This window comes from Marmota marmota, unplaced genomic scaffold, assembly GCF_001458135.2.
Source record: "Marmota marmota marmota unplaced genomic scaffold, marMar, whole genome shotgun sequence".
NCBI lineage: Eukaryota > Metazoa > Chordata > Mammalia > Rodentia > Sciuridae > Marmota > Marmota marmota.
This window is the reverse complement of record NW_026000243.1, coordinates 6,030,393-6,051,382: the sequence shown is the minus strand read 5'-3', so window position 1 is coordinate 6,051,382 and position 20,990 is coordinate 6,030,393. Positions and strand designations below refer to the sequence as shown.

Here is a 20,990-nt window from a genome sequence, read left to right as displayed (position 1 = left end):
TTTAGTCATTTATTTAGTGTAGGTCTGCTAACATTTCAGTTTTCCTTCATTGGAGAATGCATTTATTTCTTCTTCATTCCTGAAGGATAGTGTCACCAGACAGAGGATTTGAAGTTGATGATTCTTTACTCCCAATACTTGAACCATGTTGTGCCATTTCCTCCTGAACTCCATTGTCTCAGACGATAAGTTCATTATCACTCAAATTGTCATTTTCCTATGGGAAACATGTCTTTTCTGTCTGTTTTCTTTTTTTTTTTCTAATGGTCTTTATTTTTTTTAAATTTATTTATTTTTATTGGTTGTTCAAAACATTACAAAGCTCTTGACATATCATATTGCTGGGTTTTTTTGTTGTTTGTTGTTATTGTTTTTATTTGATTGTGCAGGCTGGCTCTATCCCAAGGATCAACCCGAAGTATGAATATATATCTGGTTCTTTTCTAACTCTGTACCTTTGCCTGGGGCATGTACAGTCACTTTGTAATATTCCCCATGTAAACAATTGCTTCTGAATGTTATAGTCTTTTCTGTCTGCTTCCCATAAGGGGAAAAAAGAGAACAGTAAAGAGAGGTGGAGAAGAAAAATGATGTTGGTCCTTTAAATCCCTCAGAAGTCACTTTAGCCAGAATGTTGGGCTTTCTACAATGCGGAGAGGCACAGAAATGATAGCCACACATCTCTTGTTCTTACCTCTGTGATTAGAAGCAATAGTCAGTAATCACAGCATTGGTCCCTATATTTGGAGGAAGGTCTTTTTTTGCCTTTCCTGACTCCTGTAAGATATGTGTAGGCTGCTTCAGAAATACGGGCACAGCTGCTGCAACTGGGCTAGGAGTGGGTGATAGGTAGCTGCTAGTGTGTTAGGAGCTGATTTTGACAAAAATGAACCACAATTTCTCATCCAAACCTTTCCATGGAAGTTGCAAGTCTTCAGAGTTCCAAAATAGTTTTTATCTGACAGATTCTGCTAGTGTACTGTTGCCCAGCTGAGGAGACAGATTTTTGATGCTTCCCACTCTACTGTTTTTCTAGAATCTTCTCCTTCCCATGTGTTCTTGTATATTGTGTACCTTTTCATCTGAATTTTAGAATCTCTGTCATAATTAATTTACATTCTCTTACTATTTTTGTATCTGGCCCATTTCTATGTCTTCTTTATTTTACTGTTTTATCTTGTGACCATGGGTCACATTTTCTTGCTTCCATTTGTGTTTTGTAATTTTTTTAATGCAAAATGTCTGATGTGAAAACTAGTTGAGACTAAAGTCAGTGATATTTATTTCTAAGAAAGGGCTTATCCCTTCCTCTTGATCTTCACATGTGGGAACTGAATCAGATCTATTCTTTGTGGCAGCTTTAATTTGAATGAGTTTTCATCATTACCTTTAAATATTTTGAAGATAAGGTCTGGAAATTGTGTTCACAGGGAACACTGAAGACTGGTGAAGATGCTAAAGACATCTTTGTGTTTTACCACGAAGTCACAGTTCTCTGACTATGAGACATATGTCATCCCTCTGTGCTTTGCAGCCTGGTTGCTTCTTCTCTGAGTCCTTTCCCTAGTTTTCTGTGCTACAGGAGGACTTGGAGGTTGGCTGCATTATACCCGGTGAAGGTCTGGAATGTCTCCCTGGGGGTTTTCTCAGCTTTTCTGTGCCTTCCTTCAGACTTTAGCTGTTGATTGTCCTGAAGGCCTCAGGGAAAGATCTCTCAGTTCTTCTGTCCTCTAGTTTTACAGTCCTGCTCCCAGTCTATGGAGATTATCTGCCCTCATTTGGGGGAGGCTTCCCACACTTTATTGGTTCCTTTCTCTTTGTTTCTCCTCTCTTTCTTAGCATTTGATGTACTGCAGCTGGTGAATGCTTGTGGGAATCAATTGATGGGTGGGTGTCAATTCTGCTTCAAGGTGCTTAGGGTAATTTTATTTTGTCACTTTAGTCTGTATGGAGTCACTTAGGATTTGGCTGGTTTTTCCTTACCCTAAGGCAGATTCTTGGTCCTATGGCATCTATGCTTGGAATTCAGGACTATGCATGAATCTCTTCTCTCTCTCTTTTTTTAATTTATATATGACAGCGGAATGCATTACAATTCTTATTACACATATAGAGCACAATTTTTCATATCTCTGATTGTATACGAAGTATATCACACCAACTCATGTCTTTATACATGTAATTTGGATAATAATGATCATCACATTCCACCATCATTTATAACCCTCGCTTCCCCTCCAACCCCTCTGCCCTATCTAGAGTTCGTCTATTCCTCCCATGCTCCCTCTCCCTATCCCACTATGAATCAGCCTCCTTATATCAGAGAAAACATTCAGCATTTGGTTTTTTGGGATTGACTAACTTCACTTAGCATTATGTTCTCTAACTCCATCCATTTACCTGCAGATGCCATGATTTTATTCTCTTTTATTGCTTAGTAAAATTCCATTGTGTATGTATGCCATATTTTTTTAATCCATTCATCTATTGAAGGGCATCTAGGTTGGTTCCACAGTGGAGCTATTGTGAATTGTGCTGCTATCAATATTGATGTGGCTGTGTCCCTGTAGTATACTGTTTTTAAGTCCTTTGGGTATAGACCAAGGAGAGGGATAGCTGAGTCAAATGGTGGTTCCATTCCCAATTTTCCAAGAAATCTTCATACTGCTTTTCATATTGGCAGCACCAATCTGCAGTCCCACCAGCAATGTATGATTACACATCCTCGCCAACACTTATTGTTGTTTGTATGCATTATAGCTGCCATTCTGACTGGAGTGAGATGAAATCTTAGAGAGATTTTGATTTGTATTTCTGTAATTGCTAGTGATGATGAACATTTTTTTTCATATATTTGTTGATTGGTTCTATATCTTCTTCTGAGAAGAGTCTGTTCCGGTCCTTGGCCCATTTATTGATTGGGTTATTTGTTTTTTTGGTGCTTAGCTTTTTGAGTTCTTCATATACCCTAGAGTTTAGTGCTCTATCTGATGTGTGAGGGGTAAAAATTTGCTCCTAAAATGTAGGCTCTCTATTCACCTCACAGACTGTTTCTTTTGCTGAGAAGAAACTTTTTAGTTTGAGTCCATCCCATTTATTGATCCTTGATTTTAATTCTTGTACCATAGGAGTCTTATTAAGGAAGTTGGGGCCTAATCCCACATGATGGAGATTTGGGCCTACTTTTTCTTCTAATAGACACAGTGTTTCTGGTTTAATTCCTAGATCCTTGATCCATTTTGAGTTGAGTTTTGTGCAAGGTAAGAGAGAAAGGATTAATTTCATTTTGTTGCATATGGATTTCCAGTTTTCCCAGCACCATTTGTTGAAGAGGCTATCTTTTCTCCAATGCATGTTTTTGGCACCTTTGTCTAATATAAGATAATTGTAATTTTGTGGGTTAGTCTCTGTGTCTACCAGTCTGCTTTGATGCCAGTACCATGCTGTTTTTGTTATTATTGCTCTGTAGTATAGTTTAAGGTTTGGTATAGTGATGCCACCTGCTTCACTCTTCCTTCTAAGGATTGCTTTAGCTATTTCTGGGTCTCTTATTTTTCCAGATGAATTTCATGTTTGCTTTTTCTATTTCTATGAGGTATGTCATTGGGATTTTGATTGGAATTGCATTAAATCTGCATAGTGCTTTTGGAAGTATGGACACTTTGATAATATTAATTGTGCCTATCCAAGAGCAAGGTAGACCTTTCCATCTTCTAAGGTGTTCTTTGACTTCTTTCTTTAGGGTTCTGTAATTTTCATTATATAGATCTTTCACCTCTTTCATTAAGTTGATTTTATTTTATATTTTTACTATTATTATAAATGGGGTAGTTTTTCTCCTTTCCATTTCTGAGGATTTATCACTGATATACAGAAATGCCTTTGAATTATGGGTGTTAATTTTATATCCTGCTACTTTGCTGAATTCATTTCCTAGTTCTAGACGTTTTGAAATTTTCTGGTGGAACTTTCAGGGTCTGAGAATCATATCTCAGCAAATAGTGCCATTTTGAGTTCTTCTTTTTCTGTGTATACCCCTTTAATTTCTTTCATCTAATTGCTCTGGCCAGTGTTTCAAGAACTATGTTAAATAGAAATGGTGAAAGAGGGCATCCCTGTCTTGTTCCAGTTTTTAGAGGGAATGCCTTCAATTTTTCTCCATTTAGAATGATGTTGGCCTGGGGCTTAGCATGGATAGCCTTTATGATGTTGAGATATGTTCCTGTTATCCCTGTTTTTCTAGTGTTTTGAACATAAAGTCGTGCTGTATTTTGTCAAATGTGTTTTCTGCATTTATTTAGATGATCATATAATTCTTATCTTTAAGTCTATTGATGTGATGAATTGCATGTATTGATTTTCGTATATTGAACCAACCTTGTATCCCTGGGATAAATCCCGCTTGATCGTGGTGCATGATCTTTTTGGTATACGTTTTTTATTCGATTTGTTAGAATTTTATTGAGAATTTTTGCATCTATGTTCATTAGAGATATTGGTCTGAAGGTTTTTTTTTTTTTTTAATGTGTCTTTGCGTGGTTTTGAAATCAGGATGATATTGGCCTCATAGAATGAGTTTGGAAGTGCTGCCTTTTTTTTTTTTCTGAAATAAATTAAAGAGTATTAGTATTAGTTCTTCTTTAAAGGTCTTGTAGAACTTGGCTGTGTATCCATCTGGTTCTGGGCTTTTCTTGGTTGGTAGACTTTTGATGGCGCCTGCTATTTTGTCACTTGCAATTGATCTGTTTAAATTATGTATATCATCCTGATTCAATTTGGGCAAATTATATGACTCTAGAAATTTGTCAGTGCTCTCGATATTTTCCATTTTATTGGAGTATAAGTTTTCAAAATAATTTTTAATTATTGTCTATATTGCTATAGTGTCTGTTGTGATATTTCCTTTTCATCACGTATGTTAGTGATTTGAGTTTCCTCTTTCCTTCTCTTCTTTAGCATGGCTAAAGGTCTGTCAATTTTATGTATTTTTCAAAGAACCAACTTTTTGTTCTGTCAATTTTTCAATTGTTTCTTTTGTTTCAATTTCATTGATTTCAGCTCTGATTTTAATTATTTCCTGCCTTCTGCTGCTTTTGGTGTTGATTTCTTCTTCTTTTCCTAGGGCTTTGAGATGTAATGCTAAGTCCTTTATTTGTTGACTTTTTCTTCTTTTAAGGAATGAATTCCATGCAATGAACTTTCCTCTTAGAACTGCTTTCATAGTGTCCCAGTGATTTTGATATGTTGAATCTGTGTTCTCATTCACCTCTAAAAATTTTTTAATCTCCTCCTTGATATCTTCTGCAATCCATTGTTCATTCAGTAGCATATTATTTGGTCTCCAGGTTCTGGAGTGGATTTTATTTCTTATTTTATCATTGATTTCTAATTTCAATCCATTACGATCTAATAGAATGCAGTGTAGTATCTCTATTTTTTTATATTTGCTAAGAGTTGCTTTGTGGCATAGTATATGGTCTATTTTAGAGAAGGATCCATGTGCTGCTGAGAAGAAAGTATATTCTCTTGTTGAAGGATGAAATATTCTATATATGTCAGTTAAGTCTAAGTTATTGATTGTATTATTGAGTTCTATAGTTTTTTGTTCAGCTTTTGTTTGGAAGATCTATCTAGTGATGAAAGAGGTGTGTTAAAGTCACCCAAAATTATTGTGTTGTGGTCTATTTGACTTTTAAACTTGAGAAGAGTTTGTTTGATGAACATAGATGCTCTATTGTTTGGGGTGTATATATTTATAATTGTTAAGTCTTGTTGGTGTATGGTTCCCCTGAGCAGTATGTAGTGTCCTTCTTTATCCTTTTTGATTGACTTTAGTTTGAAGTCTACTTTATTTGATATGAGGATGGAAACCCCTGCTTGTTTCCACAGCCCATGTGAGTGTATGATTTTTCCCAACTCTTCACCTTCAGTCTGTGGATGTCTTTTCCTATGAGATGAGTCTCTTGGAGGCAGCATATTGTTGGTTTTTTTTTTTTTTTTTTTTTTTTTTTTTTGACACAATCTGCTAGTCTATGCCTTTTGATTGGTGAGTTTAGGCCATTAACATTCAGGGTTATTATTGAGACATGATTTATATTCCCAGCCATTTTTGTTTAGTTTTGGTATTTAACATGACTTGGTTTCTCCTCTGATTAGATTTTCCTTTAGTGTTATACTTCTCTCTGCTGATTTTCATCATTGTTTTTCATTTCCTTTTCTTGGAATATTTTGCTGAGGATATTCTGTAGTGCAGGCTTTCTAGTTGTAAATTCTTTTAGCTTTTGTTTGTCAGAGAAGGTTTTTATTTTATCATCAAATCTAAAGCTTAGTTTTGTTGGATAGAAGATTATTGGTTACCATCCATTTTCTTTCAGAGCTTGAGTTGTTCCACAATCTCCTGGCTTTGAGGGTCTGGGTTGAAAAGTCTGATGAGATGCAAATTGGTCTCCCCCTATATGTGATCTGATTTCTCTCTCTTGTGGCTTTTAAGATTCTATCCTTATTTTGTATGCTATGCATTTTCATTATAATGTGCCTTGGTGTAGATCTGTTGTAATTTTGTACACTTGGTGTCCTGTAAGCTTCTTGTATTTGGTTTTCCAATTCGTTTTTCATGCTTGGGAAATTTTCTGCTATTATCTAATTGAAGAGATTGTGCATTCCTTTGGTTTGAAACTCTGTGCCTTCCTCTATCCTAGTAACTCTTATATTTGGTCTTTTGATGCTGTCCCATAATTCTTGGATATCTGTTCATGGTTTCTTACTGTCTTCACTGTGTGATGAACTTTATTTTCCAGATTGTATACTTTGTCTTCATTATCTGACATTCTTTCTTCCAAGTGATGTAATCTGTTGGTTATGCTTTCTATTGAGTTTTTTATTTGATTTATTGTATCCTTCATTTCAAGGATTTCTGACTTTTTTTTCATAATCTCTCTCTCTCTTGAAGTAATCTTTTGCTACCTGTATTTGTTTTCTTATCTCATTGTTGGAGTGATCAATTTTTGCATGTATTTGCTCATTTAGGTCATTCTTTAATTCACAGATCATTTTAATTATGAACCCTTTGAACTCCTTCTCTGACATTTCCTCAATTTTGCTGTCCATGGGTTCTGTTATTATAGTGTCCTGGTTTGTTTGGGGCACTTTCCTCCCTTGTTTTTTCATGTTTATGTTTATATTTCATGTGTCTTCCTTTCTTGCTGTGTGGATCTGAGACATTACAGTTTTTTCCCCTATATTCTTGTATTAACCATGCAGATTGTCTGTACCTCACCTTGATGTTGGGCTTCCAGACCCTGCTGGTGTCCCTCAATGTATGCTACTGTATCCTGGACCAGGGTCCTGTACATGTTGACGTGGGTGGATATGGGCAGCTGGGTTTGACCTCCCATGGTAGTCTGTTGCTGGGAAGGGGCTGTCTTGCGCCAGAGATGAAGCTCTGGCGGGTGTCTGCCCCACCCAGGGAGGGATGGACCAGGCCTACTGTGAGCCTGGGTCCTGCATGGGTTGGTGGTCTGAATCTCTTCTATCTCATGAAAACTTTGTAACTTTCTGAAACAGGCCATTTATAGGTTTGTTTTCATCCTTAATTCTTTGATTTTTTTTAAAGTAGGGTTTTTTAGTTAATATTGCTTATTTTGGTCATTATGAGAATGAACATTATTCTGTGAACTTCTATTTAATATCTGAAGTTTTTAAAAGTAGCTTTCAATGACACTGCTTTCCTAAATACAGAAGGTATCTTTATCAACCTTGCTTTTCTTTTAGTATTAACGACAATGATATGTTACATTTATAAAGTACTTGTTGACTACCAGTTATCTTGGTGAATGCTTTCTAGCATCATCATATTTAATACCCATAAATTTGAGAATAGGCATTATTATGTCATCCCCGTTTTGCAGTTGAGAAACTGAGTAGGTATGTCAGTATCATAAGTGAACAGCTACAGGCACTTTTGAACTTGGGGTTCGAACTTGGGATTCCTTTCTGGAATAGATTTGCAAAGTCACACCCAAAGATATGGCAGCTGTGTAACATAAATAAATAAAGCAAGTGGGTATATATGAAAAATAACAAAGCAGGTGGCATGATGAATGATAGTTAAGACTTAGCCAAGATGCTGGCACAAAATAAAGAGTAATTAGCTCTGTGGCAGACTCTGTTGGAGAGTATATGCCTCATTTAAAGGTGAGGTCACTTCTCAACTGTAGGTAGTTTTTACCCACGTGAGAATGCAGACCCATTCCACACTTTTCAATACAAGACAGAAATCTGTATTTTTTACATGAGGACCCTTAGCTTCTATATGTTGGCTACTCTTTCAAATAAAAATAAAATCCAATGTACAGACCCATATGCTGAGTCCAAAATTAAGAAACATCTGAAGGCTTAATCTGTTCTTTGGGCAGCCAGTTACCAATTCCCTGTAATCGAGTCTGAGGTCTTTTAAACTGTTAAGTCATGCTGCTTCTTATTGCTCCTTTTAAATACCTTCCTTTCATGTGTGCACTAAATGAATTGAGGAAGGGAAGATCTACTTTTTAGCTAATGTGTTTTATTTACTGCAAATGTATTTTATTTACTGCTGTTATGCAGTTGTACCCATTTGGATAAAAACTGCAAAGGCAACCTACAAGTTGCCTACAAGTACATTGTTTTGAAATCCTGAATTCTTCATTTATTTGCCTTGAGTGGTAGAGTTCTGATATAAGGCATGTCTTATGGTTAGTTGATGTGAGGATCCAGGTATTATTGAATACTTAGTTAATTATTTATTAATCATGACTTTCTCTTCCTTTCTTTTGTAACATAGCTTTCACTTTCAGAAGAACAGAATGAAATAATGAAAAATGGCTGTGAATCTAAAGAGCTGGTCTACCTCGTGCAGATTGCTTGTCAGGTAACTCTGAATTTGTCCTCCACTGCATATAAAGTTAGTAAGAATTATTTTGAGTAATCACCAAATTCCTTACTATAGTGTTTTTCTCACATTGCCTCAAGGATTATAATCTATAGAAAGATACTTATATTGAAGTGAAATTGGGCTATAAATAACTATTGTAAGATAGTAGAGGATAGGAAAGGCAGCAGAACACAACAGACACTAGTATGGCAATATGTAAATCAATGGATGTGTAACTGATGTAATTCTGCAATCTGTATATGGGGTAAAAAATGGGAGCTCATAACCCACTCGAATCAAAGTGTGAAATATGATATATCAAGAACTATGTAATGTTTTGAACAGCCAACAATAAAAAATTAAAAAAAAAAAGAAAAAAAAAGAAAATAAGATGGTATTCTTAAAAAAAAAAGAGAAGTGTGTTCATACAATAATACATGGAATGCCCAATTTAGGTTGCAACTTGCATATCTTCTCTTTGCATTTTTTAAAGGTTCCTAAGGTTTTGGACACTTGTATGTAAATAATAGAGATTGTGGGAGTATAGGTGTTGAAAACAACATAAAATAAAGTAAAAATTTCTCCCCCAGTTATATTGGCATTTCTACATGTACCCACTTCAATAGAATCAGTTTAGTAGAATCAGAATACAACTTTAAATGAAGATACTTCTCATGAGAATGATGTCATTTTTTTTTTACATTTGAATCAGATGGTGTATAATTTCTCATTTTTCTGAGTGTACAGGTTGCAGAATCACATTGGTCATGCAGTCACGTATATACATACAGCAATAATAATGTCTATTTTATTCTGCTGTCCTTCCTTTCCCCCCTTCCCCTCCCTTCCCCTCCCATCACTTCTCTCTACCCAATTAATGTCATTTATTGATCACTATGTTAGTTGAGTTAACTGTTGATCACATATCATGATGGGAGATTTGACCACTTGTCTCTGCCTCAGCTACTCCCTGTTCTGACCAGGGCAGTATTCCTCTATAGTGTCACAGGAAGAAAGTGCATTTGATTTTGAAGAATCTGATGCTTATATCACATGGGAAATACTTAAATTCTTAGTTCTGGTGACTTTAAGGAAAACTTTTCAAAATAAGTGCTTTTATTTTTAGGTGCCAGAATTTGGGATTGGAAATCAAATTTAGCTTGAATATAGAGTCAAAATATATCAAAGTCACATATTTTTCATATATGTTTTGTTGCATGTCATCTCAGTTTGAAGGAGTAGGCAACTCTGAATTACTAAATTTCATGTCATATTTCATAAAATGCTGTATTTAGTAAGTTAGTTTTTTCTCTGAATTACTAAATTTCATGTCATATTTCATAAAATGCTATACTTAGTAATTTTTTATTGTGAAGTTTTAATAACAGGTCTGTAAATGTAAATCTTATGAATTTTCTCTTTGCTATAGAAGCAGTGAAAGTTGGTGATACTATAAATTCAGTACCTCCATGTATTTTACTCTTTCATTTTAGTGGATAGGTGACAGACCCCTTTAGTCTTGATGATTTGTGTACCTTTGAGCTGGAAATTTAATTCTAGAAGTGGATAGGCTGAATGTGAATGGAAGATCTGGTGATTAATGAGACCTGGGGGAAAAGAAGTAAGGAAATAAAAGTCATGGAAGAATCTCAATAGGTCCTTGATGACCTGAAGTGTGGTTCTATTAAGAGAATGAGAATGTGGACATTGGTAAATTGATTTTTTAGTTGAAAATATTGAAAAATTCTGTCCTGATAAACTGTTGCTAATAGATGAATGGAAATCTTTTTCTAGAGTACATGTTTGGTATGTCAGGAATGAATTTATTAATTCCTGTACAAGCTAACACATTTTAGCATCTCTTCTCACCATTTATTTCCATATGCTCAGAGAATGCAGATATTTTTATTCTCATTAGCAAAACATAATCTCAAAAATATCTATGCTGTTTCACTTAAAAGGCAAACATGCTGTTTGGGACATACATTAGAATTTATAATTGTTACTCAATTGTACTTCCATATATTAGTGACCTAGATGTTAGATAGTTTCCTGGTTGTAAATATCCTGTTCAGCTGCTTAAAAAATTGCAGATTGCTTGGTGTACTATTTATTACATCAAAGTAGTAATTTACTACATTATAATAATGTTTATATTATAATAGTAATATAAGCATTATTATTCTTCTCTGGCTCACGAAGTAATCTTTGAAGCATTCCCATGGTGTGTGTGTGTGTGTGTGTGTGTGTGTGTGTAATCAGTCATAAGCCCTATTATAAGCCCAAATCATTTTTTTAATAACTAAGACTCACAAGCAAACCCCTTAATTTTGCAAATGGGGAAAATGAGGTCTAAAGTCCTGTAGTAGCTATCCTAAGCTGCTAATATGGCATATTAGCAGTGGGAGCTTCTAAGGACTTCATTTTCCTGCCTGCCAGTTTTTTTCTGTCTCTCAATGGAATTTTCAGTCTAGAATAGATTTGAAAACTTGCTCAGTCTCCAATTAAGATGGCCGTTAACACTGATGTTATCTATCTGTTCTAGAAGCTATTTATTCGCATGTTTTATCTCTGCTAACTTCTAATTTTTAATAATGTACAGTTAACATTCTTTTTATATAACCACACTTCTTGTTCCTTCATCTTAACCTCCTCTTTTCTTGTTCTGTTAGCTTAGATGATGACATATTAAATGTCTTAAGATCTTTTTCCCTTCTGGAGGATAAGTGATTCTACTTTCAGTAGACCTTATTTTTGAACCGTTCATTATATCTTTTTGTCTGCCCTTTAAATTTTTTCTTCTTTCTAAATTGTGAACCCAGAAATGTAAAGACTGTCTTTCACACTGAATGGACCCAAATTCAGTAGGCACTTTTTTATCATCTGAATATCTGGCACACAGATATTATGACATGCAGCACTTCCTTTTAATTCTTAAAACAGCTCTGTGAGGCAGATAGTCTGGTTTCCATTTTACAGAAGATGAAATAAAGACAACAAATGTTAATACCTTCCACAAGGTCATGAAATTAAAGAGAAGGTTTTTTTCCAGGATTTGAACACAGCTGTAATGTTTTTCTAATAACATAATTTGTACTTGGTTTAGCTACTCTAAAATCTTTAAGTATATCTCAAATGTTAATGAAGACTTAAGAAATGCATATAACTGACGAAGTCATGACTTCAGCAGACAGGATCTCCCCTCCCCCCTACACCTTTCAGTGGAGCCTTACATTCTAGAGCTAGTTCAAGCCAACTGGATATAATTCCAGGCCAAGAGACTACAGTCTTAGAAATACAAAAATATTTAACAACTGGTATAGCACAAATCCAAAGCATTAGAACAGATACTAGTCACACAAGTCTAATTTAGCTGTATAGGTGTGTCTCAGCTGAATATTAACCATGGATAAATCGCTGTCAGATGTCTTAAAGAACAGATCATTAATGCCCTGTTTAATCAACTCCTTCCCTCTCCTACTAATCATTATTTAGAATAAGTTGTCTTCACTAATATAGGCATCATAAAATAGCCTCAGCTATTTCCTCTTTAATCTTTTCATTCTACTTATAAGTATCTGTTGTGTCAAACAAATAAATTTCTGTGGATGAAGAAACACAATCTAGTTTGTGTATTGATGGTGTTTTGGGTAGGAGTCCTTTTCATTCCGTTTACTTTTCTGAAAATCATGCTATTTTCTTTGCATATCCTGTACTTCACAAGAAATAATGTGTTTAGTTTGAAAGTAGTGAAAATTATTAAAAATCCTAGGAAATTCAAGAATATGTCATGAGAGAGGTTTCTGCCTTTTTTATCTTTCAAAAATAAGTAAACATGAGCTTTTAAGTGTTAATTTTAAAGTGACAAATTTAAACCTATTTATTTAAATACATGCCCTGATGAAAATCCTGTTTTGATCTCTTCTTTCTCTGAGTGTAGTTTTTTGTTATATGAGTAATTGTTGTTTAATAAAATACTTTATCATTTCATTATCAACTTTAGATTAATTGACATTAATTTTTCTTATTCAAGTTCATGTGTATTTACTACCTTTATATTTTAACCAGAATTCATCAATATTTAAGAGTTTATTTTTTCTGTAGATTATTTTGTAAGTATTTACTGTAATCTCAAGGTTCCTTTATGTCATGGTAGATGGGGAAAACAGTTGGTTTCAAGGGAATGCTTCCTTGTCTCAAAATATCTCCCATATTCCAATGTTCCCATGCTTGAAATTCTACCATCAGAAATGCATTCCTCGGTATTAAATCTTTCCTTCTCAACTGTATCCATTTAGAAAATACTGTTATGTCAGGAGCAGGGAAACTGTTAACAGCCTCTGTGTATGAGCAAAATACATAGGCAGATTGCCAGCATTTTTATTTAAACTTTATAAAGCTTCTGTGAAATATAGATGTTACTCCCATTTCACAGATGGGTAAACTATTGCTCACAGATGTTTAATAATTCGCATAAGGTTCTGAATTTAAGGTTAGATGAGGTTAGGATTTGAATCAGTTCTCTTTTTCTCTCTTTTCACTGAACTTTATACATTTAAGGAGATAACAGAGCATTAGTTATTTTTCAGGTAATTTCCCCAAGACAAAAAAATTTCTCAGGACAAGGACAAAGACTGTTCTCAGAAAGCACAACAGATGGTTCCTTTTCTCTTACCTTTATTCCTCAGCCTTGTCAAGAATGATTTTTGCCTATGATTTTTGCTAAGTGAAATAAGCCAGTCCCTCAAAAATCAAAGGCCCATGTTCTCTCTGATATTGCAGATACTAAAACACAATAAGTTGGGGTGTGTGGGGTGGGAGAAGAATAGAAGGTCATTGGATTAGACAAAAGGGAATAAAGGGAAAGGAGAGGGAATGGGGATAGGAAAAACAGAATGAACTGAACATAACTTTCCTATGTTTATGTATGAATATACCACCAGTGAAACTCTACATCATGTACAAACACAAGAATGGAATGGTATAGTCCATGTATATAATATGTCAAAATATACTCTGCTGTTATATATATCTAAAAAAGAACAAAATAAAAAAATTATTTTTGCTACCCTTGGATATAGTATTTGGTATAGTAATTAATATTAAAAATTCATAATAAATAAAATTGAGGCAAGTGCATATATTAAAGAGTTTTGTTCCTTTTCAAAGTTATTAATCATTTAAAACACTCTGATTATTTACTTTATTTGAGCTGTTTAGAAATTGGATACCTAAGCATATATTTTTTACATTTGAAATTTAAAGTTAAGTGCTAAAAAATCAAGTTAGGGGCTTAAAGCACAAGGTGTTTATTTTTAGAGTTTTACTCAGTAAATTTAATCATTTTAAGTAATTTTCAAGTAATATGTTAAGATTTTAACTTTATAAATGAAAATATGTATAAGAACAGACTTTTTACTGGCACAAAAATATTTTTAAGAAATTGAAAGAAGTTCATTCATGGTTATATGAGGAAATACATTTGAAATCTAATCCCCAGCATTTATTTTTGGAGCTCTGGAGGCATTCACATGGTTAGTTCTTTATGTTTATTCTTTGAGTAAGACTGTTTGGGTGAAAGAAAGGATACTTTATTTTTTAAAAAAGTTAATATATATTGTTAGAGCAGTTTTATATTCACAATAAAATTGAGCAGAAGGTACAGAGAGTTCCCATGAATTCCATGTCCTGACACACTTAAGAGTTAACATCCCATACAACAGTGTTTGAACCTACACTGACACGTCATTATCACCCAGAGTTCATAGCTTACCTTAGGGTTCATTCACTCTTTGAGTTGTCTGTTCCATGGGTTTGGACAAATATATAATGACGTGTACCACATAGTTGAAGTCATATGATATGTAGCCTTTTCATATAGGTTTCCTTTATTAAGTAATGGTATTTAAGATTCCTCTATTGTCTTTTTGTGGCTTGAGTGCTCATTTCCAATTATATTATATATTGCAGTATATCCAGACAATGGGCCATTGTTTGGATATACTACAATTTATTTATCCATTTACCTACTGAAGGACATCTTAGTTGCTTCCAGGTTTTGGCAATTATGAATAAATTTGCATTAACTGCATGCAGGATTTTGTACTAACATAAGTTTCCAATTCATTTTGGTAAATATCAAGGATTCCAATTGCAGGTTTGCCTGGTAAGAGTATGTTCAGTTTCTACAAAGCTGCCAAATGCTCTTCAAATTAGCTGTACCATCTTGCATTCCTACCATCGATGAATGAGGATTCCTGTGGTTCCACATCCTTACCAGTATCTGTTATTGTCAGTGTTTTGTATTTTGGCCATTCTAATAGGTATCTTGTTGTTTTAATATGCAATTCCCTAATGTAATAGAATGTCGAGCAATTTTTGTATGTTTATTTATTTGCCATCTGTAGATTTTCTTTGGTGAGGTGTCCAGATCTCTTGCCTAATTTTTTTTAAAATTGAGTTCTTTTTCTTACTGTTGAGTTTTAAGAGTTCTCTGCATTTTTATCTTTCTGGTTTAGTAATAAGGGTAATGTTAGCCTTGCACAATGAGTTAGGAAGTATTTCCTCTGCTTACTTCTGAAAGAGGTTGTAGATAATTGGTATAATTTCTTCTTTAGATATTTAGTAGCATTTGCTAGTGAATCCATCAGGGTTTGTTGCTTTCTGTTTGGGAAATCTGTTAAATGTTGATTCAGTTTATTAAATAGAAATAGGCCTATTTAGATTGTCTTATTTCTTCTTGTATGAGTTTGGCATGTTTGTGTCTTTCAAAGAATTGGTCCATTTCTTCTACGTCATCAAATTTCCAGGTATAGAGTTGTTCATAATATTGTTTCCTTTTTAATGTTATTTGTAGTGATGTCCCTCTCTCATTTCTGCTATTTTTAATCTCCTCCCTTTTTAGTTAACTTGGCTATAAGTGTGTCAAATCAATATTTTTGAAGAATCAGCTTTTGGTTTTGTTTATTTTCTCTATTGATTTTCTATTTTCAGTTTTACTGATTTCTGCTCTAATTTTTACACTTTTTTCCCTTCAGCTTACTTTGGATTTAATTTGCTTTTCTTTTTCTAGTTTCCTTATGTGAAGCTGAAATGGTTTATTTTAGATGTTTCTTCTTCTCTAATATATGCATTCAGTGTTATACATTTATCTTTAAGCACTACTTTCACTGCATCACACAAATTTGGATAATTTGGATATATTTTTGTGTTCATTTAGTTCAAAATGTTTAGTAGTTTCTCTGGAGATTTCTTCTTTTCTCATGTTTTATTCAGAAGTGTGTTATTTAATTTGTAAGTATTTTGGAATTTTCCAACTATCCTCCTGTTACTGATTTTTAGTTTAGTCCCATGTGATCTGACAGTGGACAATATATATCTCAATTCTTTTCAGTTTGTCATAGTCTGTTTATGCCCTAGAATGTGGTCTGTCTTCATGAATATTCCAGGTGAATCTGAGGTGCATGTATAATCTGCTGCTGTTAAGTAGTCCACAGATGTCAAGTAGGTCCTATTGATTTATGGTGCTATTGAGTCAACTAAGTCCTTGCAGAGTTTCTTCTTGGTAGATCTATCCATTTCTGACATAGTATTGGTAAAGTCTTCAGCTATGATAGTGGAATTGTCTATTTCCCCTTGCAGTTCTCTTAAGTTTGGCCTCATAGTATTCTTATGCTCTGCTTTTAACAATAAGGATTGTTAAGTTTTTCTTAGAATGTCGATCCTTTATCATTATCACCTTTCTTTATTCCTCATAATGTTTCTGCTCTGAAGACTGTTCTGTCTGAGATATATACAGCTACTCTTGTTTTTTAAAGTTAGTGTTAGCATGGTATACCTTTATCCATTTCGTTCTTTCAGTCTATTTGTGTGATTGATGGTTTGATTGCAGTACTGGGGATCAAATCTAGGCATGATCTACTACTGAGCTATATCCTCTGCTCATTTTATTTATTTTTTAAAATATTTTTTAGTTGTAGATGGACACAATATCTTTATTTTATTTATTTTTATGTGATGTTGAGTACTGAACCCAGTGCCTCGAATATGCTATGCAGAGCCTTCTACCACTGAGCCACAACCTCAGCCCCTTCTCTTTTTATTTTGAGACAGGGTCTCCCTAAGTTGCCAAGACTTGCCTTAAACTTGCATTCTTCTGCTTCAGCCTGCCAAGTTGCTGGGATTATAGTTGTGCCCCTCTGCATTGGACTGTGTCTTATATTTAAAGTGAGCTTCTTGTGGATAAAGTGGTTTTTATCTTGTTTTTGATCCAATCGAATAATCTCAGTATTTTAATTGATGTGCTAGACCATTGATATTTAAAGTGGTTATTGATATAGCTGGATTAATATCTACCATATTTATTATTGTTTTCTATTTGTTGCCCTTTTCCTATGCTTTTTTCTTCTCTCTTCCCCATCTTTTCTGTGGTATGATGGGCAAATAAAAAATTGTGTATATTTAAGACATAGAACATGTTTTCATGTGCATATGCATTCTGAAATCATTATCACAATCAGGGTAGTTAACATATACATCACCTCACCTTGTTTTGTGTGTGTGTGTGTGTGTGTGTGTGTGTGGTGAGAACACTTAGATCTACTTCAGTTTCATGTTTATAAAAACTTGAGCAATTTATATGACTCCATTTCTTCTCCTTCTCCTTACTTAGCATTATCAATTATATATTTTAAAAACTTCCCTTAGTTGTTGCTGTGGATTTTTCAATATACACTTATAACTAATTCAGTTTTTCTTTCAAATAATTGTATTATGCTTTACAGACTGTACAAGTACTTCACTTAGTATAGTCCTAATCCCTCTCTCCCATCCCTTTTATCTTCACTGTCATTATTTCACTTTTATAAAGCATGTATACATAAGCATATATACTTGCACCCTCTACATATATACATGAATAAACACATTACTTTTATTATTTTGAACAGATTCTTATCTGTTAGCTCAATTAAGAATAAATAAAACAAAAGTTTATTTTACTTCTACTTATTCCTTCTCCAGTATCTTTTTTTATGTAACATAGATTTCTTACTTATATAATTTTCTTCCATCTGAAGAACTTCTAGCATTTCTTGAAAGGCATGTATACTGTCTGCAACTTTTCTCGAATTTTTGTTTGATGAAGTCTTTTCTCCAATTTTGAAGGATAATTTGATAGGATACAGAATTCTAAGTTGGTGGGGGTTTTTCTCTCAACTCTTTAATTATTTTATGCCACACTATTTTTTGTTTCCATGGTTTCTGAGGATAAGCTGGATGTTATTCCTGTCTTTGCTCCTCTAGCTAAGGTAGATTTTTCCTCTGACTTCTTTCAGGATGTTTTCTTTATTTTGGATTTTCTCAAGTTTGAATTTGGTATGCCTAGGTTGACATTTGATTGCTTTGTATTCTCTGAGTTTCCAGGGTCTGTGGTTTGGTGTCTACATTAGTTGGGAGAAATACTTAGTCATGATTGCTTCAAATATTACTTTTGCTCCTTTCTGTATTTCTTCTGTGTCTGATTTTCCTGTGAGGCAATTTTTACACCTTTTGTAGTTTCTCCACCATCTCTGGGTAGTCTGTGTCTTTTCCCCAGTCTTTTTCCCTTTACTTCTTAGTTTTGGATATCTTCAAACACAGAAATTCTTTCCTCACCTGTGTCCAATCTCAAAGATGTTACAAGTGTCTCAGAGATATTCTTCATTTCTGTTACAGTATTTTTGGTCTCTAGCATTTCTTTTTGATTCTTTGCTAGAATTTCCCATTTTCTGCTTATATCAGAAATCTGTTTGTGCATTTTTGTCTACTTTTTCCTTTAAAGCCCCTAGCATACTAATCATAGTTCTTTTAAATTCCTGGTTTGGTAATTACAACATTTCTGCCATATCTGAATCTTGTTGATACTTGTTCATTCTCTTGAAACCTTTTTTCCCCTTTTCATTTACTTTGTACTTCTTTGTTGAAAGGTAGACATACTAGATGAAAGGAATTGCAGTAAGGAAACCTTTAGTGTCCTGGTGGTAAGGTATTGAGGGGAAGAGAAGCATTCTATAATCTTGTGGTTAGGTCTCATTCTTTTAGTGAGCCTGTGCTCATGAACTGTGGCCATGTGCTGATCAGTTCCCTTCCCAGCAAGTGGACAGTATTACTAGAGTGAGCTGGATGGAGTTCAGGGTTCCCCTACTGTTGGTTTTCAGATGGAGTGGGGATTCACCTTTCCCTCAAGTAATTTAGGCACTAATAAAACCCCAACAGATCAGGCTACAGAAAGACAGTTTCTTCTGAGGGCAGGCCTTGTTGAAAAGAATGTAAATACTCTGGCATCTTCCAAGAGTTCCTTTTCCCCTCCCCTTACTGGAAACTGAGGAGATTTTTCTGATATTCATTGTGAGGACCTGGTAGAGCTTCTGAAGGTAAGATTCACCAAGGCATATGATTCCTCCCGGAGACTGAACTCCCTGGAGTTTTGACTCAGTCTTGTCATCCCTGAACCTCCAGAAACTTATCAATTACAGTTTAAGTTCTCCTACTCCATCTCTGGTAAAAGTCTATCCATAGATTTTTATGCTGGTGGATTTCTACTCCAGTTATAATGGTTATGATTCTCTGTATTCACCTGTCTTTCCCCAATTTGAGGGACAGCAGTTTGCCCTGTAATGCAGCTAAGATTTGTTGGTTTTCAGTTTTTTTCAGCTTTTATTTGGAATGGTGACTTTTAAGTTTCTTTTATGCCAGATCAGAAACCAGAAATACAACATGATTTTGCAATCTGACAAACATGATCATTTCTGAAACGTAACTGAATCAATATTATTTTCATGCTGCTTCACATTTTCATATGATACTTGGTAAGACAAAGCCAAAATGAGCTAAAAGTTGACTGGTCAAATAAATACAAAGCATAAAACAATGTATTTTAAAACCTTTTTAAAAATTTATTTTAAATATCTGTATAGGAGGACTGTCCCAAGGAAACAAAACCAACCTTTTTAATTAAATGATTTCATTCTGAGTTTTTTGTTTATTTCACCCTAAATACTTAGCATTTATTCCTCCTGTATAGCTACAACTTCATCCTGTTTTCAAATATCTCTCCATTCTTTCTAAAACCCCTCTCCCACCAGTCTCTGGTAATCACCGTTCTATTCTCTGTTTCTCTGAGTTTCATTGTTGAGATTCCACATATAAGTGAGAACATGAGGTGTGTTTTTTTTTCTTTTGGCCTGGTTTATTTCTCTCAGCATAATGTTCTTCAAGTTCATACTTACTGTTACAAATGACAGAATTTTCTTCTCTTGTGGGGCTGAATTAATCTTTAATTGTGTGTGTGTGTGAGTGTGTGTGTGTGTATATATATATATATATATATATATATCACATTTTTAAAATCTATTCATCCATGGATGGACACTTAAATTGTTTTGTGACTATTGTGCATAGTACTACAATGGAATATGGGAGTGCAAGTATTTCTTTGACATTTTGATATGTATGTAAAATACATAGGATATATACCTGATAGGCTATGGGAATGTCAAACCATATAGTAAATCTATTTTAATTTTTTGATGAACCTCCATAGTTTTATATAATGGCTATACTAATTATATTTCCACTAACAGTATACAGGTGTCCCCCTTTCTCCACATCTTTACCAGAACTTGTTGTCTTCTGTCTTTTTAATAATAGACATTCTAATTGAATTGATGTATCTTTTTATACTTTTTACTTATATTTCCCTGATGATTAGTAATATTGACCATTTCTTTATAAACCTGTTGGACAGTTGTATGTCTTCTTTTGAGAAATATTTGTTTAGTCTGTTGCCCATTTTAAAATCAGATTATTATTCTTTGCTATTAAGTTGCTTGGTAATCCTATATAGTCTGGAATTAATACCTTACCAGAAGTATAGTTTTATAGTTTTGATTTTGAGTATATTTCCAGTCTCAGTAATAGAAAATGTTTGTAATAACTAGTCAATCAACTGATTTTATTTTTCTTTAATTTGAGGAAGTATTCGCTGACCCAGAGTTATTTTATGTTTTTTTCCCATAGGTTTAAAGTCATGCACTATTTCACT

General features: G+C 34.0%; 1 protein-coding gene across 7 annotated transcripts in view; it reads left to right on the top strand.

The window, feature by feature from the left end:
* Nucleotides 1-20,990, top strand: part of Arhgap32 (Rho GTPase activating protein 32) — a 296,976-nt gene that overhangs the window by 194,103 nt on the left and 81,883 nt on the right. For all 7 annotated transcript variants that reach the window (XM_048796188.1, XM_048796187.1, XM_048796185.1 and 4 more), the window contains one exon: nucleotides 8,819-8,905. In XM_048796188.1, the coding sequence (XP_048652145.1) occupies nucleotides 8,819-8,905 (87 nt within the window). The remainder of the gene's footprint in view (nucleotides 1-8,818; nucleotides 8,906-20,990) is intronic.